General features: G+C 44.4%; 2 protein-coding genes across 9 annotated transcripts in view; one reads left to right on the top strand and one right to left on the bottom strand.

Moving 5' to 3' along the window:
• The window catches only part of LOC118390403 (DNA-binding protein RFX2-like), a 64,968-nt gene extending 47,598 nt beyond the window's left edge, over window positions 1–17,370 (top strand). For 5 of the 6 annotated variants that reach the window (XM_035780952.2, XM_035780970.2, XM_035780935.2 and 2 more), the window contains 10 exons: window positions 300–421; window positions 710–828; window positions 8,714–8,826; window positions 8,941–9,092; window positions 9,210–9,307; window positions 9,428–9,577; window positions 9,692–9,900; window positions 14,514–14,667; window positions 14,876–14,912; window positions 15,026–17,370. In XM_035780952.2, the coding sequence (XP_035636845.1) occupies window positions 300–421; window positions 710–828; window positions 8,714–8,826; window positions 8,941–9,092; window positions 9,210–9,307; window positions 9,428–9,577; window positions 9,692–9,900; window positions 14,514–14,667; window positions 14,876–14,912; window positions 15,026–15,141 (1,270 nt within the window). In that variant the 3' untranslated portion in view covers window positions 15,142–17,370. The remainder of the gene's footprint in view (window positions 1–299; window positions 422–709; window positions 829–8,713; window positions 8,827–8,940; window positions 9,093–9,209; window positions 9,308–9,427; window positions 9,578–9,691; window positions 9,901–14,513; window positions 14,668–14,875; window positions 14,913–15,025) is intronic. The other variant, XM_035780944.2, reaches the window with a different exon arrangement.
• Window positions 17,371–17,651: 281 nt separating this feature from the next.
• LOC118390390 (F-BAR domain only protein 1-like) overlaps window positions 17,652–25,028 on the bottom strand; it is a 58,487-nt gene continuing 51,110 nt past the window's right edge. For 2 of the 3 annotated variants that reach the window (XM_035780892.1, XM_035780902.2), the window contains exons 17-27: window positions 24,748–24,875; window positions 23,606–24,598; window positions 23,312–23,418; window positions 22,925–23,039; window positions 22,636–22,750; window positions 22,376–22,531; window positions 22,149–22,281; window positions 21,785–21,981; window positions 21,525–21,589; window positions 18,126–18,293; window positions 17,652–18,032 (exon numbers count right to left, since the gene is read on the bottom strand). In XM_035780892.1, the coding sequence (XP_035636785.1) occupies window positions 18,004–18,032; window positions 18,126–18,293; window positions 21,525–21,589; window positions 21,785–21,981; window positions 22,149–22,281; window positions 22,376–22,531; window positions 22,636–22,750; window positions 22,925–23,039; window positions 23,312–23,418; window positions 23,606–24,598; window positions 24,748–24,875 (2,206 nt within the window). In that variant the 3' untranslated portion in view covers window positions 17,652–18,003. The remainder of the gene's footprint in view (window positions 18,033–18,125; window positions 18,294–21,524; window positions 21,590–21,784; window positions 21,982–22,148; window positions 22,282–22,375; window positions 22,532–22,635; window positions 22,751–22,924; window positions 23,040–23,311; window positions 23,419–23,605; window positions 24,599–24,747; window positions 24,876–25,028) is intronic. The other variant, XM_035780911.1, reaches the window with a different exon arrangement.

The raw sequence follows: 25,028 nt of genomic DNA, 5'->3' as shown, positions 1-25,028 counted from the left end.
TACCTCTCACATCCTCTACTCTAGTTCTCTTTAATCTATACTGTCAGCTCAAGTTCATTTGTTTTTTAAAGAATTGACCTCATGTCCTCTGCCTAAAAACCCTTTTAGTGGACTCTCTGCAGCAGAGTGAAATGGTGCGCTCACCCTAATTTCAGATGCATGGTTTATTTAACCTCACACCTGCATTTATTCTCCACCCTTTCCTCTCCACTGCTCTTTTGTGCTTCCTCTCCCAGTCATCCATTAGTTCTTCCCAGCCCCACCCAACATAGCTGTGCTGCCTTTTCCCCTCTATGCAGGTTCAAGCCCCTCCAGAAGGTGGATGGCATGGGGGACAGCCTGTCAGGAGGCTCCCAGCATTCAGCCAGCACCCCAGAGCAGTCTGTGGCAGCCCAGAGCCAACACCACCAGCAGTACATTGGTAAGGATCGCTGCTAGCCACACTGTAACACTCAGGCAGCGCATCATGTCTCCTGTACCAAAACAGAGCTCACATTAATGCCATAGTTTGTGAATAAAGGATATAACTGTGATGATGATGACAGGCTTTTAGATAGCTTGCATGGTAGCCTACGGCAAGACTAGCACAGTTTGATCACTGGATGCAATAATAATGTAGATAATAATGTAGTTTTTTTTTTTTTATGATCTCGCTTCACAGGATTATTAGACACCACTTTGGGATTTAACTGTGTCATTGTGTCTGCAGATGTGTCCCATGTCCTGCCTCCGTTCCCCATCCCTGACCTGGGCACCCAGCCCCTCCCTGAACGCATCAACATGAACGACGTGAAGAAGTTGCAGAACCTGTACAGGGACCACTGTGAGGTACGTACACCACATTGCAAACTCTGAACTGCTTTGGTGTGGTCTAGTCTAGGGCAACCGGCGCTGCCAGAGAGCGAGGCTGCAGCCCTCAACAGGTGTCCTGTCCATTGTTCTTTCTAAGCTGTGCAGCTCCTGGAGCAGTCCAGCCCATGCAGATGCACAATAGATTGGTCTTCACTAAAATGTACACTAGCTTTCCCGATTTGCTGTGGAAATTGCGATTGAATCAACGTAAGTTTGGTTTGTTGCATTGAAATATATTTAACTTCATGACTGAGTTGGTGATTTTGTTGTAGGCGGAGGAGCAGCTTTTTTCTCTCTTACTGGTACACGTTTTTTTTTCTATCATCCCTGGTCGGAGAGTAGCCTATAATGCACATTTGAGATCACAGAGCAGCGTGTAGCCGCGTCTGCACATTTGTTGATATTCTTTGAGTTACTAGCTCGGTTATAGCAAATTTTGGTCAGGAATGGGGGCGTTTTTGCTTCCTACAAGAGCACATAACTTGAACATACAGTGCCATCAGAAAGTATTCACACCCCTTGACTTTTTTCACATTTTGTTGTTTCTACCTGAATTTAAAATGGATTCAATTGAGGTTTTGTGCCACTGGCCTACGCACAATACCCCATAATGCCAAAGTGGAATTATGTTTTTACAAATGTCTTTAATAATAATAATAATAATAATAATGAACCTGAAATGTCTTTGGTCAATAAGTATTCAACCCCTTTGTTATGGCAAGGCTAAATAAGTTCAGGTGTAAAAATGTGCTAAACAAGTCACATGGACTCACTCTATGTGAAATAATAGTGTTTAACATGACTAGCTGATCTCTGTACCTCACATACATACAATTATCTATAAGGTCCCTCAAGTCGAGCAGTGAATTTCAAACACAGATTCATCCACAAAGACCAGGGAGGTTTTCCAATGCCTCGCAAAGAAGGGTAACTATTGGCGAAATCCAAGATGGTGTAGCAGTCAGAAGTCTGTCTTTGTCCTGTCGTGTCCCTTGTATACATCTATTTATATATTTTTCTTCACATATATTTTCCTAAACCTCAACTTCTAAATACTCTCCTGCAACCCGCCTCACCCAATGTGGCGTGGATCTGTTTTTCCCTGAAGTATTTCTATTTACTTCGGATCTGGAATCCCTCAACTGAAGCTAGCCAGCTAACTACCTACCAGCTATCAGTTAGCAAACCACTGCTAGCGGTCATCAGCTAACCTTTGCTCAGAAAGCTCTCGCCAGTTTGTACAACGTGACTCAAACCAGAGCATAACGGACCTATTTTTTTTCTCTCTCCATATCCCCGGATTCCTACTGCAAACTCTGAACATTTTCATCTGGATCTTCGCAACTAGCTAACCGCAATCCTGGGTGACTACTCATGGCTAGCGTTTCCATCCTGGAGCAAGCACCAATTAGCCTGAAGCTAGGGCTCCTGGGCTACCACCGAAACCCACTCTTGGGCTACAATATCCGGACCCCTTCTACTGCCGGTACGGGGCACGGAACCCCGCCAATCCTCTACGACTGGAATATTGACATAATCTGCCTGAGGATTCCAACAGGCCCCACAGGCGTGATGTCTGCTGAAGGCCCATTCTGCTAACCGCGGCCTGCTAGCTACCTAGAGCTACTTGGAACCCTACAAATCCACGACCGGTCTATCGACGCCACTGCACAGAGGCAAAAACAGACTTACCTCCATCGCGACGTCCCCCAAAGGCCCTTCTGCTAACTTGCTAGCCCTGGTCTACTAAATGCTAGCTTGCTTGCCCCGGTCTGCTAACTGCTAGCTTGCTTGCCCCGGCCTGCTAGCTTGTTAGCACCGGCCTACTAACTGTCTGAATCGCCGTGTTCCCAGTCAGCCCAACCACTCACTGGACCCATATGTTCACTTCCATTTACATTACATTTAAGTCATTTAGCAGACGCTCTTATCCAGAGCGACTTACAAATTGGTGCATTCACCTTATGACATCCAGTGGAACAGTCACTTTACAATAGTGCATCTAAATCTTAAAGGGGGGGTGAGAAGGATTACTTATCCTATCCTAGGTATTCCTTAAAGAGGTGGGGTTTCAGGTGTCTCCGGAAGGTGGTGATTGACTCCGCTGTCCTGGCGTCGTGAGGGAGTTTGTTCCACCATTGGGGGGCCAGAGCAGCGAACAGTTTTGACTGGGCTGAGCGGGAACTGTGCTTCCTCAGTGGTAGGGAGCCACTTCCCTCAACACCATATGTGAATTGATTGCCCCCCCCCATCCATCTTCTGATCTCGTCCTACTAGGTGACCTGAACTGGGAAATGCTTAACATCCCGGCCATCCTACAATCTAAGCTTGATGCCCTCAATCTCACACAAATGATCAATGAACCTACTATGTACAACTCCAAATATGTAAACACTGGCACCCTCAGATATCATCCTAACAAACTCGCCCTCCAAATACACCTCTGCTGTTTTCAATCAAGATCTCAGCGATCAATGCCTCATTGCCTGCATCTGTAATGGGTCTGCGACCAAACGCCCACCCCTCAACACTGTCAAACGCTCCATAAAACACTTCTGCGAGCAGGCCTTTTTAATCGACCTGGCCGGGGTATCCTGGAATGACATTGACCTCATCCAGTCAGTAGATGATGCCTGGTTATTCTTTAAAAGTGCCTTCCTCACCATCTTAAATAAGCATGCCCCGTTCAAAAAAATGCAGAACTAGGAATAGATTTAGTCCTTGGTTCACTCCAGACCTGTCTGCCTTTTGACCAGCACAAAAACATCCTGTGGCGTTCTGCATTAGCATTGAAAAGGCCCCGTGATATGCAGCTTTTACATTTAACATTACATTTAAGTCATTTAGCAGACGCTCTTATCCAGAGCGACTACAAATTGGTGCATACACCTTATGACAACCAGTGGAACAGCCACTTGCATCTAAATCTTGTTGGGGGGGGGGAGAAGGATTACTTACCCTTACTTACCCTTTTCAGGGAAGTTGGGAACAAATATACACAGGCAGTTAGCTTTCCTAGGGCTAGCTTTTTCAAAGAGAAATGTGCATCCTGTAGTACAAACTCAAAAGTTCTGGGACACTAAAGTCCATGGAGAATAAGAGCACCTCCTCCCAGCTTGCCCACTGCTCTGAGGCTAGGAAACACTGTCATCACTGATAAATCCACTATAATTTAATTTCAATAAGCATTTCTCTACGGCTAGCCATGCTTTCCAACTGGCTATCCCTACCCCGGTCAACTGCCCAACACCCTCCACAGCAACCTGCCAAAGCCCCCCACCATTTCTCCTTCACCCAAATCCAGATAGCTGATGTTCTGAAAGAGCTGCAAAATCTGGATGCCTACAAATCAGCCGGGCTCGACAATCTGGACCCTCTCTTTCTAAAATTATCTGCCGAAATTGTTGCAACCCCTATTACTGGCCTTTTCAACCTCTTTCATATCGTCTGAGATTCCCAAATATTGGAAAGCTGCCGCGGTCATCCCCCTCTTCAAAGGGGGTGACACTCTAGACCCAAACTGATACAGACCTATATCTTTCCTACCCTGCATTTCTATGGTCTTCGAAAGCCAAGTTATCAAACAGATTACCGACCATTTCGAATCCCACCGTACCTTCTCCGCTATGCAATCTGGTTTCAGAGCTGGTCATGGGTGCAACTCAGCCACGCTCAAGGTCCTAAATGACATCATAACCGACATCAATAAGAGACATTACTGTGCACCTGTATTCATCGACCTTGCCAAGGCTTTCGACTCTGTCAATCACCACATTCTTATTGGCAGACGACACCATTCTGTATACTTCTGGCCCCTCTTTGGACACTGTTAACTAACCTCCAGACGAGCTTCAATGCCATACAACTCTCCTTCCATTGACTCCAACTGCTCTTAAACGCTAGTGAAACTTAATGCATGCTCCTCAACCGATCGCTCCCCACCCGACTAGCATCACTACAAGCTGTATTTCTTAACAAATCGGAGGATTTAGAAGGGATCTTTATTTTTGGTAATGATATTTTAAAGATGTATAAATATCAGTCAATTTGCAGATGATACTAGCCTTTTTCTAAAGGATAGGGTGGCTATTCCCAATTCATTGCTGTGACTCCGTCAACATTGCCTCCATACCTGTTAAAAATTTAGGAATTGTTATCACTAAAAACGTTTCCAATAGATACTCTTTAAACATCGATAATATGATTAATTTCATAGTTTCATTAAGTCAGTGGCTGCAACGTGATATCTCAATTATGGGTTGTAATCAATCAAATATATTTATAAAGCACTTTTTATCAGCCGACGTCACAAAGTGCTGTATGGAAACCCAGCCTAAAACCCCAAACAGCAAGCAATGCAGATGTAGAAGCACGGTGGCTAGGAAAAACTCCCTTGAAAGGCAGGAACCTAGAAAGAAACCTAGAGGAACCAGGCTCTGTGGCCAGTCCTCTTCTGGATGTGATGAGTGGAGATTATAACAGAACATGGCCAAGATGTTCAAACGTTCATAGATGACCAGCAGGGTATGATGATGATGATCATCATCAGTGGTTGTAGAGGGTGCAACAGGTCAGCACCTCAAGAGTAAATGTCAGTTGGCTTTTCTAGCCGAACCTTCAGAGTTAGACAGCAGGTGCAGTAGAGAGCGAGTCGAAAACAGCAGGTCCGGCACAAGGTAGAACATCCAGTGAACAGGTCAGGATTCCATAGACACAGACAGAATAGTTGAAACTGGAGCAGCAGCACGACCAGGTGGACTGGGGACAGCAAGGAGTCATCAGGCCAGGTAGTCCTGAGGCATAGCCCTAGGGCGCTGGTCCTCCGGGAGAAGAGCGAAAAAGAGAATTAGAGGGAGCATACATAAATTCACACAGGACACCAAGACTCGTGGTTTATCTAGAATAATTTACCCAAGTCGGTCCCTTTTTTTCTTTCTAGTAACAAAGTAAATTCTGTTATTTAGATTTGTTTGGAGGAATAAAACCCATTATATTCGTAAATCACAATTAGTGAAAGACTGATCGTGGAGGCTATTGATTTTGAGTCGTTGGTGGGTGCTTTTAGAATTAATTGGTTGATATTGTCTGTCCAATCCTACCTCTGTGGTATCATTTTTAATAAACTTGGTGGACTTGAATTCCTAATGAAATGTGATGTTGACCCTCAAATTACCTGTGAAGTTGTCTGTTTCACCAGCAAATGTTATTTTTCTGGAGAATGATATTCAAGTACAATTCTTTCCCCCCACAAAATATTGATTTGGAATGAGAGTTATTAAAATGAATAGGAAATCCATTTAAGGTCTTTGGTTTGACATGGGTATTCATTTTGTATGTGATTTGGTAGACAACGTTGGAGTTTCGCCTGGTGTTCTATTAAAAAGAAAATCATTGTATTCACAGGAATGTCCCTGTATTGATGTGTAATATTGTTATTATTGTTGCAGTAAAACATTTAAAATGAATTAACCTAAAACATAAGATCAAATATATATACGGGAGTTGCTTACCAAGATGTAATTGAATGTTCCTGAGTGACCTAGTTACAGAACTTTACAAATAATTGCATGTGTGGTGTACAGAGACAAGGTAGTCATTCAAAAATCTAGTTTTTACTTCATTTGTAAAAAATAAAATCTAAAACCATTTCCACTTTGACATTATGGGGTATTTGTGTGTGTGTGTGTGTGTGTTACTCTTGTCCAGTGACACTACATCAATTTTAAATTCGGGCTGTAACACAGCAAATTGTGGAAAAAGTCAGGGGGTATGAATACTTTCTGAATCCATGTGGAAATGTTATGGCATTTCCTCTATTGGTTTTGTTGATAGGCTATTTGAGCATAATATAGGCCTATTAGCCACTTTCTGAAACTAACTTAGTGTGTACAGCCTCTGTGTTCACAGTTAATGCGTGCCGGAAGTTACACAGAATGCTCGCAAAAAATGTCTTTCTGCTCACAAGACGTGTAATTTGCTCATTGCTGGAAAAAATTAGAACGAACATTGGTCCTGTCGTAGTTGATGTATGAGGGAAGTTACATTTCAGAACTGGTGCTATAACCTCAGTTACTGTTGAATGTGGCTGGTGAGAATACCACCTCCCTGGATGGGATATAGTGATGAGTGAGTGAAATGTTTAATGTAAATATTTTGGACTTTTCAAGCTACAGAGAGAAGGAGATGTACAGAAAGGGAGAGGGCCCTGAAGAGCTTAATTAAAGCGCTGAAGCCGTGGGTTTATGATATTATCCGTGGCCTCCCTCTGTCCGGCCACACCACGCTCCTTTTGTTCCAGCCTCCTTTCATCTCAGCGAAAGCCTTTAAGACATGCCAATTAACCTTTCAGCTCGCTGGGTGGACATCTTGGTGTCTTTGTGCTCGCCTCCCCCTGGGCCTTTGTTGCCTTGTCTGTGGATGGGCACATGGGCTCCTGCCTTTATCTGCCCGGTGCATTTCTGTCACTCTCACAGTGCTGTGTGTGTTGTGTGTTTTTAATGTTTATGCGCTTTTCTCTTTGTGAGCGAACAACGATCTGTTAACTTTATACTAGGTGGATTATTAATGGTAATTGAAATTTATAAAGGTAACAAGTGTACAAAGGACAAATCAAGGTGTAGTTTCAGGAAGAACGTATTCCTCACCCTGCATTCAGTGGAAACACAGCTGTAGATATTTTTGAACATTTGTTCCAACAAGCAATGCATGAATTACCTCCACATCCATCTTCATTGGCTTTGGCTTCCGTACTTGCATTTATTAATGTCAAAGTAGATTTTTGATAAGAGACAAATATCCTGCTATCAGCCATGCCAATGAAGCCTGCTGTTGCGTCTGAGTTGAATGATACAATTAGTAATAAAAGCTTCAGCCTGGAACCACATTGTGAAGTAAATATCATTCCCAGCCTGCTCCTCTCTCTCGCTTTCTCTCTTTCCTGTCTCTGTCTTTCTCCAGCACGCTGTTTTTCCTGTGTGGTAAAACTGGGGAGGTGAAACACTTGTTTGTAGGGGCAGGGGAATTCTCCTTTTTGTTTTGGAGTTCAGTGTTTAAGCTGTTGCTGGGGCAACAGTAAACACGGTTGCCATGGTGATTCTTGGAAGCAAAAACATATCATGTGATTGAAGGAAAGCCTATACTGTGCTGGGCTGTAACTGGAGACCGGGAGCATGTCCTGCCAAAGGAGAATCTCTGGGCATGGTGTGAATCATAGTGAAGAGAGACACTGTACCACAGAGCACTGAGACAAAACATACAGGACGTTCACTGCTGTCTATATTATGTGCTATTAAAACCTACCGTAGGCTTTCTGTGGCCTTTGTTTTTGGTCTCTTTGTGTAACGTTATATAAAATACTTTTTTACAAATTCTCACTGAAGTTGTCTCCATGAAGTTACTGTAAATTTGTATAGTGAGTTAGTAAATCTTAAGTATAATAAATCTGTCACTGGAGTGTTGATTAGTGCGTAGCACATGCACTAAGTTAGAGTTCAAACAGGAATGAGGAAGTCACGTGTGGGTGGGGAGTTGAGCCTGCCAATGTCACAGGGAGCTCTTATAGTACACACACTAAACATTAGGGCCAGGTGGATACTCGTATCGCCATATTTCTCCTTGCCCTCTAATCGGTGTTATTAAAAAACCAACATTAAATTCATATTAGAGTTTAATTCGTAGTCACTTTCAAATCTGGTTCTCGTTGTGGATGGGATCAATGGGTTGGAAGGCAGCGTTAAGCTTGGCCTCTGACTCAAACTGAGGGTTCAGTTGGGAGGCTGCTGCAGAGAAACTTTGTTGTGTGTCTGGTTGCCATGGCTCCGCTTGGTGTGTTTTGTCATTCCCCATCCTCCTCCTCCCCTAGGCTACTCTGGACGTGGTGATGAACCTCCAGTTCCACTACATTGAGAAGCTGTGGCAAACCTTCTGGTTTTCAACAGCGCCATCTAGTGACGGAACCACCACCATCCCCAACAGGTCAGACCACTAAAGTACTCTATTTGAATTAGGGAAAACATGAAGGCATTATATGCATGTTTTGTGTGATGTAAAACTGTGCTGTTAGTGATTGTATGCTATGTGTGTCTGTAGTGATGAGGATCTGGAGGGGGTGATCCCCAGGCAGAAGCTGATTGCTCTGTGCAAGTATGAGCCTGTCAAGCTGTGGATGAGGAGCTGTGACCACATCTTGTACCAGGCCTTGGTGGAGATCCTGATCCCTGACGTGCTGCGCCCTGTCCCCAGTACGTTCACCTGAATACCTTCAACACTATTACTACACTCCATCATTACTACTCCAAATCAAACACATACTCCTCCCCAGTCATTTATATTTATCCAGGTTCTGTTTTGTATTGCAGGCACTCTCACTCAGGCCATCCGCAACTTTGCCAAGAGTCTGGAGGGCTGGCTGACCACAGCTATGAGCGACTTTCCCAATGAGATTGTCCGCACCAAGGTACAGAAAATGCTCCAACATCCTGATAATGTCCCTGGATACTCCCAGATACAGTATTAACAATACACTGAGAGACATTCCCTGGTGAAGTCAATCACCTCTCCCCTGTGCATTTTCTAGGCAGCGGTGGTGAGTGCATTTGCTCAGACCCTGCGTCGGTACACCTCTCTGAACCACCTGGCCCAGGCGGCCCGCGCCGTGCTGCAGAACACCTCTCAGATTAACCAGATGCTCAGCGACCTCAATCGTGTGGACTTCGCCAACGTACAGGTACACTTCTACCTATCAACGCCTGTTGATAGTTCTGACTTCTGACTCTATGTCTATTCGTATGTGTTTGTACATATTATTTGTATGATGTGTTTTGTGTGTGTTGGTAAACAGGAGCAGGCGTCGTGGGTGTGTCAGTGTGACGAGAGCGTGGTCCAGCGGCTGGAGCAGGACTTCAAGGTGACCCTGCAGCAGCAGAGCTCTCTGGACCAGTGGGCCGCCTGGCTCGACAACGTGGTCAACCAGGTCCTTAAGCCCCACGAAGGTAGCCCCAGCTTTCCCAGGGCCGCACGACAGTTCCTGCTCAAGTGGTCCTTCTACAGGTACGGACCCAATCTATAAACAGTGCATTCTGAAAATATTCAGATCCCTTGACTTTTTTTACAGCCTTATTCTAAAATGGGTTAAATCATTTTTTCCCCCTCAATCTACACACAATACCCCATAATGACAAAGCGTAAACAGGTTCTTAGAAATGTTTGCACATTCATTAAAAATAAAAACAGAAATACATAAGTATTCAGACCCTTTGCTAGGAGACTTGAAATTGAGCTCATGTGCATCCTGTTTCCATTGATCATCCTTCAGATGTTTCGACAACTTGATTGATCCACCTGTGGTAAATTTAAATTGGTTGACATGATTTGGAAAGGCACACACCTGTCTATATCATGTCCCACAGTTGACAGTGCATGTCAGAGCAAAAACCAAGCCATGAGGTCGAAGGAATTGTCCTTAGAGCTCCGAGACAGGATTGTGTCGATGCACAGATCTGGGGAAGGGTTACCAAAAAATGTCTAGCATTGAAGGTCCCCAAGAACAGTGGAAATCGGGGGAGAAGTGCCTTGGTCAGGGAGGTGACCAAGAACCCGATGGTCACTCTGACAGAGCTCTAGAATTCATCTATACATGGGAGAACTTTTCAGAAGGTCAACCATCTCTACAGCACTCCACCAATCAGGCCTTTACATTAGTGGCCCTACGGAAGCCACTCCTCAGTAAAAGGCACATGAAAGCCCGCTTGGAGTTTGCCAAAAGGCACCTAAAGACTCTCAGACCATGAGAAACAAGATTCTCTGGTCTGATTAAACTCTTTGGCCTGAATGCAAAGCATCACGTCCGGAGGAAACCTGGCACCATCCCTACCATGACACATGGTGGTGTCAGCATCATGCTGTTGTCGTGACTTGATTAACATTAATCTGAAGACTGTTATTTATCTAACTAACGATGTTCAATTGTTACGCGATTTTTGTTTTAATCATTCATGTAACAATGAACTTATTAGTATCTGGGGCACCACGAGAGCGGTTCTTTAAAGTTACCATCTCCCGAATTAAACTCTAAAAGGTCTTTACCGATCACACCTATGTAAACTTATTAATCATAACCTCATATCAGATCACCATTCTAAACAGTTGTAAAAATCCTTGCATCTGCAAAAACCAGAGCCTTACTTATATTCAGTACTACACAAATTGGTTTAATTATTTATTTACAAGCTAATTAAATGGGAACATAGGATAAACACCCACTCTGTACTGGTTATTGACTGGAGATGTAATACGCTGAAGACAGGTCCCTAGCGGAATGACCACCACATGAATGCTTGTTAAAGAAGAGCTGGAGAGAGAGAGGGACGGAGACACTTAACATTGCCACATTCAGAAAATACTCTCACGTACAATAACCATATATTTTGCACACGAACCACCGCCCGCTTTGAGCATGAAATCATGAATGTATTTACGTGAAATGACTGGGATCTCTCCGTGAACGGGCCAGTTTTAGAAAGGGGGTTGGGCCTTTTTGCGGCACGCTTGTAAGGCTCTGATTGTCCAAAATGGTTCCAACAACTCTTCTACTGTTGTCCGGTATCCTGTTACTTGTCATGTAGTCCTGAACACAACTACAGAGTTGATTTTCCTTCCATTCGCTCTTGAAGATGGTTCTTTAAAGATAGGCTAGCCAGCTGTATCGATGGTTTCCCAGTGGGGTGATGAGTAGAGTAATACCATGCTCTGAGCAGAGCAACAGGATGGTCCTACTTAAATTCACTTTCAAAGATACCTTACTTAGGACAGCTAATCAGCCGTACCAGTGATTGGGGGGTTAGGGTTAGGGTTAAAAAAAAAAAAGTCTCCAACTCTGGTTGAGGTTCAAGCTTCAAACCATTTTAAACATGTAGCTGCGACTTCACGCTTTTTCTGATTCAATGTGTTTTTTTTTCTTAACCCATTTATACCTTTTGCTCGAAAGGGGCAGTTCCCTGACTTCACTTTGGGGCGGTGATTACTCACTATGCAAAGTTATGGAAATAATTATCTTAACTTCTCAAATCACATTCCCCTCAACAAAAACACAAATTTTTCAGATTACATGCACAACCCATAGTATGGTAACTTCAGCTAGAGTGGGGAGAACAAGTATTTGATACACTACTGATTTTGCAGGTATTCCTACTTACAAAGCATGTAGAGGTCTGTAATAGTTATCATAGGTACACTTCAACTGTGAGAGACGGAATCTAAAACAAAAATCCAGAAAATCACATTGTATGATTTTTAAGTAGTTAATTTGTATTTTATTGCATGACATAAGTATTTGATACATCAGAAAAGCAGAACTTAATATTTGGTACAGAAACCTTTGTTTGCAATTACAGAGATCATACGTTTCCTGTAGTTCTTGACCAGTTTTGCACACACTGCAGCAGGGATTTTGGCCCACTCCTCCATACAGACCTTCTCTAGATCCTTCAGGTTTTGGGGCTGTCGCTGGGCAATACGAACTTTCAGCTCCCTCCAAAGATTTTCTATTGGGTTCAGGTCTGGAGACTGGCTAGGCCACTCCATGACCTTGAGATGCTTCTTACGGAGCCACTCCTTAGTTGCCCTGGCTGTGTGTTTTGGGTCGTTGTTATGCTGGAAGACCCAACCACGACCCATCTTCAATGCTCTTACTGAGGGAAGGAGGTTGAGATCTCGCGATACATAGCCCCATCCATCCTCCCCTCAATACGGTGCAGTCGTCCTGTCCCCTTTGCAGAAAAGCATCCCCAAAGAATGATGTTTCCCCCTCCATGCTTCACTCTTGGGATTGTACTCATTCTTCCTCCAAACACGGCGAGTGGAGTTTAGTCCAAAAATTATATTTTTGTCTCATCAGACCACATGACCTTCTTCCATTCCTCCTCTGGATCATCAAGATGGTCATTGGCAAACTTCAGACGGGCCTGGATATGCGCTGGCTTGAGCAGGGGGACCTTGCGTGCGCTGCAGGATTTTGTGGTCCCAGCTCTCTTCAGGTCATTTACCAGGTCCTGCCGTGTAGTTCTGGGCTGATCCCTCACCTTCCTCATGATCATTGATGCCCCACGAGGTGAGATCTTGCATGGAGCCCCAGACCGAGGGTGATTGACCGCCATCTTGAGCTTCTTCCATTTTCTAATAATTGCGCCAACAGTTGTTGCCTTCTCACCAAGCTGCTTGCCTATTATCCTGTAGCCCATCCCATCCTTGTGCAGGTCTACAGTTTTATCCCTGATGTCCTTACATAGCTCTCTGGTCTTGGCCATTGTGGAGAGGTTGGAGTCTGTTTGATTGAGTGTGTGAACAGGTGTCTTTTTATACAGGTAACGAGTTCAAACAGGTGCAGTTAATACAGGTAATGAGTGGAGATCAGGAGGGCTTCTTAAAGAAAAACTAAAAGGTCTGTGAGAGCTGGAATTCTTACTGGTTGGTAGGTGATCAAATACTTATGTCATGCAATAAAATGCAAATGAATTACTTAAATCATACAATGTGATTTTCTGGATTTTTGTTTTAGATTCCGTCTCTCACAGTTGAAGTGTACATATGATAAAAATTACAGACCACATGCTGTAAGTAGGAAACACTGCGGATTTTGCAGGTTATCGAATACTTGTTCTCCCCACTGTATATAGTATGTGTACTTTCCAAGTTACAGTTTCCTTTATAAAATGTTTAATGACATCACAAAATGATATTAGTGTTCTATAGATTGCCTCTTACCATTCCCCACGTTCCTATTTCGAAATATTGTTCCAGTTTTCGTTTTTGAACATGTTACCTTTTTCCCGCTGAGACTGTTATGTTGAGACAAAGAACATTTAGTCCAAAACGGATTTAAAAACAAAACTGATGTGATCATTAAGGCCTGCAGTGTGAATAAGGCTTTAGCTGGCTACTCCAGAACAGTCCAGTCTTCTTGAACCATTCCATGTTGTGTTTAGGGTTGTTGTACTGTTGGAAGACTCACAACCTTCAACAGAGACAGTTTTTGGACACTGGGTTGAACATTGCACTTCAAAACACCTTGATAATTGGCTGATTTCATGATGTCTTGCACACGTTCAAGGCCCCCAGTACCAGAGGCAGCAAAGCAACCCCACAGTATTGAGCCTCCCCATGTTTGATTGTAGGGAGGGTGTTATTCTCTTTGAATGCTGACAAGTGGGCAAAATTGCCAGTAGAAAGGAGCAGCAAGCTCAGAAAGATACACTGTTTGTCTACAGTCATCTTGGCCAAAGACTGTGCAACCAAGTACTAGCTCCGTGCCAATCATTTTGTCCATGCCAACTTAAGTTTACAAAAATGAAATTGGGTCTGCAATGTTGACAATCCCAATAACAAGGTGTGGGGACTGTTTTTTTTTTTTTCTCTTCAATTTTAGCTTATTTTAGAAATGGCTAATTATATAAGAAAAGTGTAAGTGTGCCAATATCTTTGTTCGCAACTATATGTGCAGTATAAATGTAAAATGTAGCTGCTTTTCACTAAGGTGTGGGAATATTTGCAGGCTGAATGTGGTGATTAGCTTTGTGTGGCAGGGGGCACATTCAAGCTCAGTGGGGCTGTGTTTATGTAATTTCTCTCTGATGGCCCTCTTTCTCTCCCCCACTCCCTCCCCACAGCTCCATGGTAATCAGGGACCTGACCCTGCGTAGTGCTGCTAGTTTCGGCTCCTTCCACCTCATCAGACTGCTCTACGATGAGTACATGTTCTACCTGGTGGAGCACCGCGTCGCCCAGGCAACCGGAGAGACTCCCATCGCTGTCATGGGAGAGGTGAGTGGGAGAGCTTTTACGTGCCTGTTTCCATGAGCAATTCTGTGGAACTCCTGCGAAATTCACTGAAATGATAATTATGAATATTTAATCGCACACCAGGTTCCATGGTCAATGCTTTTGATTATGAGTAATATGGCCTGTTTGTTGACAGCATGTAAATCTGTATTAGTACATTACTAATCAGTTTTCCTCTCTTCTGAAATAGTTCAGTGACCTTAACTCGATGATGCTCATGGACAAAGGTAGGTCTACTCCTGCTTGCTCCTAGTGCTGACTCATTTCCCCTATCAGTCTCAATGTGTTATAAACCTAGACTTTGCAAAGCTCTTGTTAACTGCTCTTTTTCCCATCTTAGACCCGTCCTTCTCAGATGACATGAGTGACATAGGCAGTGACGAGGGCCGAGGGCCCAACGAGCCGGCCGTGAAAAGAGAGAGGATCGAAATCAACCACTCGCTGCAGGAAATCTGAGACCGGATGAGGTGAGGGCCATAGCCCACTACTCCAGGAGGTCTGCTGCCGCCCTGGGCCCTTCTGGTCCTGTCAGCACACTGAGAGTGGCTACACAGCCAGTGTGTTCAGTGTATATAGAGAAGAGTACTAGGCTCAGCCCCTACCCTACCACACCTCCTAGTTAGTGTAGTTAAAGGGGGGGATCTTTATCCCAGGGAAAACAATGTATGCTCACCAAGGGGGGCTGGTTTGACCTGACAGGGGTATACAGTTCTGATTTCTCTCTGTTCACTTGTTCCCGTTTTACAACTGTGATTCAGGATGACTTTGTGCAGTACCGATGTTGGATAAGTGTAACTTTGAATGAGTGGTGTGTGTATCTTATCCTTTATTAGCTGTGTAATTCCAGTGCCTTAGATAACTCTTTAACCACCACTACTACAGATGTCTATCTCCTCCCTCAGCTGTGCCTCTACCGCAGTATGAATGTATTGTTTCAGAACCTCAGACATTCTAAAGCACCTTTAAACCTGTAGGAGTATACTATACATGTTGCCTCTGTTGCTACTGGCAGCTCAACCCACATTGATGCAACCCACTGACGCAAAGGACTTGTCCCTCTCCCACCAGCGCGGCCACTCTTGGGTATGTCAGTAGGCCCCTAGTCTCATAGTTGATTGGAAGGCAGGGACCTCTTAACACCCTGGCCATATGAGATGATTAGTTACCTCTTCCTTTTCTATGCTCTGTTCTGATGAGGCAACTATATATAAAAGAGAGCCACTTACTGTTAATTCTACCAACTCCCCCGTACTCAAGTAATCTTTTCCATGTATATATCACTTTTCATTCAAATGATAACGATTCTATGATGCCATTTGGCAGAAACTCAATTTCAGGATGCACCCAAGTCTCATTGATCCATGACTGTAGAACTTCAGGGTGTTTCTAGATGTCACGCCCCAGAGTCTAGGACAAGCCAGTTGCCGCCTGTCACGCCCCAGACTGGAGTGTGGTGGAATGTGTTCAGGAAACCACCAGATTGTACATATATATGATGAGCTACCTTCTTGGTTAACTGGAGGTGTCTGGCATCCATTTTGTGGAGCTGTATGTCTGGGTGAAGTCAAATGTCGTAAGGGATGTAAAATAGTATGTATTTAACAAAACGTGAAAGAGCGTTGGACCCCCGAAGCCAAAACCCTTAGAAGGAAACTGTAGTTGCATCTGTTCAGTTCAACTGATGCTGTTTGAGTTCAGATAGGCTCTCCCCTTACCGTTACTCAAATGGACTCAATCCATGTTTATTCATTCATATTGCTTGATATGAAAATGCTAACAGCTTTTGAGTCTGTTGCTCTAAGATTTTATTATATAGCCGTACAATGATACTGTAGGAGGGCTGATTTGTGCAAAACCAACAAACTGTTAAACTTTAAAATATAACTTTCTTAATATGATGTAAAAAATGTGTGTTCATCAATGGCCTCTTGTATCGCTTGGTCTTTCTCCAATCATTTAGCTCTCCCCATACTGCACTGTTTGTTTTTAAAGGGGGATGTCCTCCTTGCTTTGATTATTTAGTGGCTGGGACTGATGTGTGAGGCAAACGTTTGTCTTCTTTTGATCATTTGTGTCATCTGGTCAACACATCAATATTTAACAAACAACGTTGATATTTGGGGTGTAAATGCCCTATAAATCGGCAGTCACTTGCCCATATTGAGAGAATCTCCATTTCTATTTATGAAAAATTATAGCTGATTCAGGGCTGGAGTCAATCAGTAATATAGTGTGATTTGAAATGTTTTTGCATTCGCGGTAAACGGTGCATATGTCTGCTCAACCGGAAATTACAACCGACATGGAGTGATTTTCTCTAAACACTTTTGGTTGAGTTTCCCCTGTTCCCCCTCAGATTTTGTAGTAGCTATAAGAATCCTGAGCTTGAGTTATTGAAGGCTCTTTGTAACCCGTGCCTGTCACAGTACTTTGCCTTTAAGTGCGTTGGAAAGTAATTTCTGTGTACTTTGTTTCTTGTAAATCTGTTTTGACTTGGCTGAGGATAATTTTTTTTATTGAACTAGATTTGGTTCTTCTGTATTTTGAACCCTTATTTTTATGTATTTTTAAACCTGTTCTTGACTACACTTTACCTAGCCTGAGGGCAGACAAGTCTGTAACAAACTGCATAGTTCAACTGTATTTTGTACTGGTCAATGTGTAATAAATTGGTATTATACCATCTTTTTGGCCAAGCTTTTATTTCTTAAATATCAATGTCAAATGAAACAATTTGCCAGGACACAAATGCTAGAAAATAACTTATTACTGTAACCACTCACAATGATTAAGTGTGATTGCCTTTTAAATTTCAATGTTCCACATTCACGGTAAACGGTGCATATGTCAGATCAGTTGGAAATTTCCTTTACATTTCTATCACAATCTGTAACCCTTTAGCGATACAGATTGAATAGAGCCCTCTGTCTAGACATGGAATATTTCGGGGGAAAAATGCATGACAATTCTGTTTGACAAGTGTTATGTTTATTCATAAACAATTTCTCTTCAATAAAACCAACTTCTTACATCCAGTTTAACTCCTGATATAAAAGGCACACAATGCAAACAGAACAAAGAGAAAAGGATTATGTGTACGAGGCAAGGCTGAAAGATACAAAAATAATCAAGTCTAGGTCCCAAAATGAGTTTGGTCACAAGTTTGTGGGAAAAAGAGTGAGCACGATGTGTGGTCCCAACGTCAAAACCATCCTAGTCTCTTCTCTCCCTCCTGGGCGACTAGGTTTGTATGGCCCAGAGGCCTAAAAGTGCAATGTGTACTCCAGGAACTCCCAACGGGGACCTGGGTATTCCTCCTCACAAGGTGCAGCCTGCCATGTACTTCCCTGCCAAGGAGAAAGGTGTGAAGTTGATCATGTGAAACTCCAGGACCCACATACTGTATCTTATTGGCAAGGCCTAGTAACATGTTACTCTACCTGTGGCAAATCTCTTCTTTACCAGGGACATGCGGTAACTGTTGCCCACCAGCTCCACGTCCATGCCCGAAAGGGAGGCCCCCGATCCCACAAACTGGACTGCCAGGCTGGGGGGAGGGCCGTGAGGAACCTCTAGGCACTGCCAGCTAGCACACAGAGTGCCAGAGCCTGGAACAAGTGACACATTCTTCAGTTCCCCTCCACTAACAGGAGCAAGTTAATCACACTGACTTGTGGTTCTGCCTATGTGGCAATTGGACAGTACAATCTATCAGGTAGATTGGTGACCAGACTGGCCACTGAAAGCCTTCAGAAAGTATTCATACCCATTGACTTATTCCACATTTTGTTGTTATAACCGGAATTCAAATGTATTCAATATCTCGCCCATCTACAATGTGAAAACATGTTTTTAGAAATGTTAGCAATAGAGAAATATTTACTTAATTGAACTCAGGTGCATTCAATTTCCTTTGATCATCCTTGATGTCACTAACTTGGAGTCCACCTGTGGTCAATTCAATTGTTTGGACATTATTTAGAAAGAAATACACGTGCTTATATAATGTCCTAAATTGACAGTGCATGTCAGAACTGTCTGTAGATCGCCGATATAATTGTGATAATTTCTAGTGTTGAAAGTTTCCAAGACCTCTCATCATTGGGAAATGGAAAAAAATATGGAACTACCCAGACTGCCTTGAGCTGCTGTCCGACCAAACTGAGCAACCGGGCAAGACTGACCTGGGTCACCAAGAACCAGATGACCACTCAGACAGAACTAAGAGTTGCTTGGCTGAGATTGGAGAACCTGCCAGAAGGACAACAGTCTATAGCACTTCACCAATCTGGGCTTTATGAGAGAGAGGCCAGAAGGAAGCCACTCCTGAGAAAAAGGCATGTGAAAGACTGAGCATAAGGCTAAAGATTCTGTGGTCTGGTGAGAAGAAAAATGGAACTTGTCTGAATGCAAAGCACTATGTCTGGAGAACCAGACCCAGCTCATCACCCATCTAACACCATCCCTACTCTGAAGAATGGTGGTGGCAGCATGGGGATTCTTTTCAACAGAAGGGACTGGAAGACTGGTAAGGAAAGAGGGAACAATGAATGGAGCCAAATCCTTGATGAGAACTTGCTTCAGTGGCAAAGATTTACGTTTCATCAGGACAATGACCGCAAGCATACAGCCAAAGCAATGCTAGAATGGCTTCAGAACAAGAATGTGAAAGTCCTTGAGTGGCCCAGCCAAAGCCCAGACTTGAATCCCATTGAAAACATGTGGAAAGATGAATGCCGTCAGCCGCCACGGTAGACAAGACTTGCCACCACAGTGAAAACAATTTAACTTTTGCAGTCTGCAGTTGCGTAGTTTTCTACCGGATGTTGTTTCTATACTGAAATCACCATAGCAGCGCATACTGGCTTGCTTTTGCAGTCGGTCTTTCTTGTCCCTCTATGCGGACTGATAATGATGTTTTTTGCGTCCCTCATTTAATGACCTCTTGAAACTGGGGGGCACTATTTTCACTTTTGGAAAAATAACGTTCCCAAAGTAAACGGGCTATTTTTCAGGACCAGATAATAGAATATGCATATAATTGACAGCTTAGGATAGAAAACACCAAAGTTTCCAGAACTGATATTGCAGGCAAAAGCCTGAGAAAAATCCAATCAGGAAGTGACTTATTTAGAAACCTCTGCGTCCCTATTGAGCAGTGAAAGAGATATCAACCGGCTTCCCTAATGTGTCTAGTGTCACAAGACAGTTTCAGGCTTTTATTTTGAAAAATTAGCGTGAGCGACAACATTGCGTAAGTGGTCACCTGGTGGCTCTGAGTGATTTGTGCGTAATAGACAAATGCGGCCATTGTTTCTCTCACGCCTACTAAGAAGCTAACTGACCCGGTTGATATATTATCGAATAGATATTTGAAAAACACCTTGAAGATTGATTATAAAAAACGTTTGCCATGTTTGTCGTTATTATGGATCTAATTTGGAATATTTTTCGGCGTTGTCGTGACCGCAATTTCCGTCCGATTTCTCAGCCAAACGTGAAGAACAAACGGAGCTATTTCGGCTACAAAAATAATTTTATGGAAAAAGGAACATTTGCTATCTAACTGGGAGTCTCGTGAGTGAGGCTCATCAAAGGTAAACGATTTCATTTGATTGCTTTTCTGATTTTCGTGACCAAGCTGCCTGCAGCTAGCTAGGCATAATGCTAGGCTATCGATAAACTTACACAAATGCTTGTCTTGCTTTGGCTGTAAAGCATCATTTCAAAATCTGAGATGACAGGGTGATTAACAAAAGGCTAAGCTGTGTTTCAATATTTCACTTGTGATTTCATGAATATGAATATTTTCTAGTAATATTTTTTGTCAGTTGCATTATGCTAATTAGTGTCAGTTGATGACAATTCTCCCAAATCCGGGAGCGGTAGTTCCAAGAGGTTTTAAATGCAGCATCATGTACAGTGCCTTGCGAAAGTATTCGGCCCCCTTGAACTTTGCGACCTTTTGCCACATTTCAGGCTTCAAACATAAAGATATAAAACTGTATTTTTTTGTGAAGAATCAACAACAAGTGGGACACAATCATGAAGTGGAACGACATTTATTGGATATTTCAAACTTTTTTGGTCCTTCTGTAGCTCAGTTGGTAGAGCATGGTGCTTGTAACGCCAGGGTAGTGGGTTCGATTCCCGGGACCACCCATACGTAGAATGTATGCACACATGACTGTAAGTCGCTTTGGATAAAAGCGTCTGCTAAATGGCATATATATATATATAAGTTCAAGGGGGCCGAATACTTTTGCAAGGCACTGTAAATGAGATTTCTGTATTTAATTGAAATAAATGTGCTAAAATGTCTAAACATGTTTTCACTTTTTTATTATAAGGTATAATGTGTAGATGATAATGTGTAGATGTGTGAGTAAAAAATGTAATCCATTTAGAATTCAGGCTGTAACACAACAAAGTGGAATAAATCAAGGGGTATGAATACTTTCTGAAGGCTCTGTTCCAAGAGGGAGAAAAAGGTATTTGGATCGGATGACCAGGAAAGCAGTTATTGTAACCTCTCTGAGATTCTGATCACTGCCTATAAACTATGATGTTCAGGCTTTTATATTCCCCAAACTTCCCTCTATTTGTAAGGCCTATAAATAGCAGTGTTGCTCAGCTTTCATATGCTAATCTTGATATTTAAGACTGAAGGTATCAGAGGCTGCATATTAAAATAGAGAAAAGGGTGGCACTCAATGCAATTATGTTGTCAAAGACTAGACTTGTAAAAATGTACATTGTACTGCATTTATATTTCTATAGCTAGAATATGACAGTTATGTGGCCATTAAATAAGATGGGTGTGTTGACAGGTCAGTAACCTTTGCTTTGGTTGGTGGGGGAGAGGTTGGGTAGCTTCCACAGTAGCCGTCGTTCCTTCGTATTCCTGTGAAGGCAGACAAAGGGTCAGTGAGGCCCACCCTGTCCACTATCCTCCCTCTCTCTCGACCTTCTACCATCTGCCCATTCTCCTGTTCTCCCCATTTATCCACCCTTCATCTGTCTCCCTTCCATATCTCCTCCCACTCCCCACCCATTCATCCTTTCATCCCTCCTTCCATTCCCACCTCCCCCTGCTCACCAGCATGCGGGGGGATGGCACTGCAGGTCTGTGGCGGTGTGGTCGAGGGGTAGCAGCACCTGCACAGCAGTGAGATGGGTGGAGGGGGCAGTGGCCGGGCAGCAGTGATAGTCCAGAGACACACGGGTCACTGTGCCACTCCGCTGGCACTCTGCTGACAACAGGAGGGGAGCACGACCAGGGTCCTGGGACGACACCTGAGAAGGGAGGGAAGGAAAGAATGAGAAAAGAAGAACATAGTTGGGAGAGACTGTTGATGTTAGGACAATGCTGTCATTTGGAAGACAGGGGAAAATGTGTATCTTGAAAAATACTTGAAAGGTCAGATGAGAGGGTAAGAGTTCCACTGTACTTCATCAGTCACCTGGTACTTGAGTAGGGCCACGTTATAGTAGGAGGCCAGAGGGTTGAGCTCAGCCTCTCTCTGCAGGTAAAGGTTCAGTGCCTGCATGTTGAACCAGAAGTCCCTGGTGTCTGGGTCACTCTGAGAGGGGTCACTGTGGCGAATAACACACTCAGGAGAATGAGACATATCCTACCATTTCCGCAATCTGTCTTTTTATCATAATCCCATAGCACATATTCATCTACCTGTAGAGCAGCTTCTGATTGGGCAGAAAGTGGTCAACCCGGGAGATGTTGACCAATCGAAAGCTGAGGACCGGGGCGTTTGGGTTAGCGGTGAAGATACAAGTTATTCCAGCAGGAAAAGACATGGTGAGATCTCCTGTGATCTTCACCAGACAGCTGGAGAAGAGAAGAGAGATGCGCACACGCTTCGCCTTCAGCCGGTCTGTGTATAAAAGGTAATAACATTGGATCTGGTGTACAGAGGGCTTATGTATACTGACCGGTTATGCTGTCCACCTTTGAAGTAAGCGTTTATGTATTCTGTGATGGCTGCAGCCACAGGCCAGGACTCCTGGGTGCTCAGGGAGATTGGGCTCGGCCCGCGAGACAGATGCACTGTGGGGAAAATAGCCATGTCTAAGACACAAGTTCAAGGCACAATGTCCTTATTCATAAGTGCTTTATGCTATTGGATATCTTTGAAATATTGGTATGCAAATTGTTGTTTAGACTAACTGTGTAGGCGTGTGTGGTCTTTGTGCAGGTGTGAGAGGGGTGAGGGCTGCCCACCTCTAGCAGGGCTGGTGGCATGGGTCTGGGGCCCCCACTCACTAGGGCTGGAGGAGGAGGATGAGGTGAAGTCCAGGCTGGGGTCCGGCAGAGGAGATGAGCACACTGACCTGGACTGAGACATATAAGGGTTACAGTGTGGAGAAACCAGAGAGGATGTGTGGAGAATGTCATCGTTCAGAACATACCCTCTTCACAGAACATTTTCTCTGCTCAGCTCAATCAGAAACATTTTTTTTCTTCTACATTCATCATTCATATTTGGAAGAATGAACAGGACTATTGTTCTAGCCTTGCTTGTCAGACTTATAGCTGCAAAAGCCACAGGTCTGAGTGAGACCAGGCCTGAGCTGCTATAGTCAGGGTGATCTCCCTGAGGACACTCACTCTCTCACAGCCACTCAGTCTGCCTGAGGACCTCTTGGCTCTGGCCGGTCTGGGGGGGGCTGCCACTAGCAGCTCTGCACTGTGCTGCCTGAAGCTGTGCCTTGAACCTGGAGAGGAAGGAGAGAGGGAAATTACCAATATTACAACCTGTAAAACAAGAGGAAGTTGACTAAAAGACTGTGTGGCGTTTTGAATAGTATGAAATATATTTGGGGAAATAAAAAAAATAACATCCCAAAATAGAGCTAGTGCATAGACATTTGAGCCCAGTAGTGTAGTGTGTAACATTTGTACCTTTGTGTGAGCCCATGTTGCAGGATTGCTGTGGTGCGTTCAGGTCCAGACAGTTCTGGTCTTTGTCAGTAGAGAAGCACAGGTCCTCCTGTGGCCCAGAATGCAGTGTGAGAGGCAGGCCGCTCCTGCGTGGCTCGCTTTCACTGCATGACTCGCGTTGCTTCCTCCCTCCCTCATTGACCACTCCACCCAGGGCCAGAGACCCAGCCGAGGTCCCCTCACTGAAGGGGTTGTGGACAGAGTTCCAGTGGACTAGCTCCTTTTTTGGCTGGGATAAGGGGAGGGATTTGGCGTTGGGGGTCAACCTACTACTGCTGACACTGTGGGTCAGGACCCCTGTCGCGGCAGCCAGGGCTGACTGGTGGGTGGGGCTGCCAATCATAGTGATGGCGAATGGGTCGTCAGGTGATTCTGGGGGCGGGACGCTACGTTTCCGGTCCATGTCCTTGCAAAAGGAGGGGAGGGTTTTACTGTCACTGGAAAAGGGGTCACTCCGTACCTCTATTCCCCTCCCGTCTCTGGAGGGGCGCGGAGGTGGGGGGGCCCAGGCGTCAGGGGGGGGTAGGGTCTCCTGGGTGACGACGGTCCTCTCAAAGGCAGCCAGGAAGGGGTCTTCAGGAGGGATGTGTTTACAGCTCCACAGAGCCGGGTCCAGCTCTGGAGGGACCAGGGACTGGGAGAAGACCGGGAAGCGGAGGGCTGAGAGGTCCATGTCTGGAGGGGGGCGGGGGTACCGAGGAGCAGCTGCCCAGATACTGGCTGGGTTGTCCTGGGGGGGGTGGGGGCTGCGTCCTGGGGAGGGGTCTCTAAAGGCAGTAAGGAAGGGGTCTGCTGGCCTGCCCAGTCCTGCTGGTTCTTTACTCTGACCTGCCGATGGCCACGCTGCCCAACCAGCTGTCTCAGGGGAGGGGCCCAGGGGCTGATGGGAAGGTGAGTCCAGCCCAGAGTCCTCTACGTTCTCAGGAGAGGAGGAGTCAGTGGAGAAGGCAGCATCTGGAGAGAACAAGGGCAGACAATCATTCTACCTAAAACAGTATGTATCATAAATGCATACATAGGAACAAGTGTTTTACTGACTATGTGATGGGGTAAAACTTCTTCAATTTTCATCATATTAACATGATCATATTAACCACATTTACATTCAGATGCACCAAAGACACTCTCTGCTCTCGGTAGGTGTTCTCTACCAGCAAAGCTTTTGGACTTAAATGCCGACTCCAGAGGAGGTCCAAAGAGGTTGTCTGAGCCTGACGCAGTAGAACTCAACCTAGAGGGTGGGTGAGAGAGAAGGAATGAGAGAGGGAGATTATGCATTACCAGGAGCCAATAAAAGCATAGCCAGAGATAATGTCAGGATTTGACAGAGTGATGCAGCACTATCATCAGATCTTGGCCTGCCTTCCTCTCCCACAGCATCTCT

This window comes from Oncorhynchus keta, chromosome 1 (genome assembly GCF_023373465.1).
Source record: "Oncorhynchus keta strain PuntledgeMale-10-30-2019 chromosome 1, Oket_V2, whole genome shotgun sequence".
Taxonomy (NCBI): Eukaryota; Metazoa; Chordata; class Actinopteri; order Salmoniformes; family Salmonidae; genus Oncorhynchus; species Oncorhynchus keta.
This window is presented reverse-complemented; position numbering and strand designations above follow the sequence as displayed.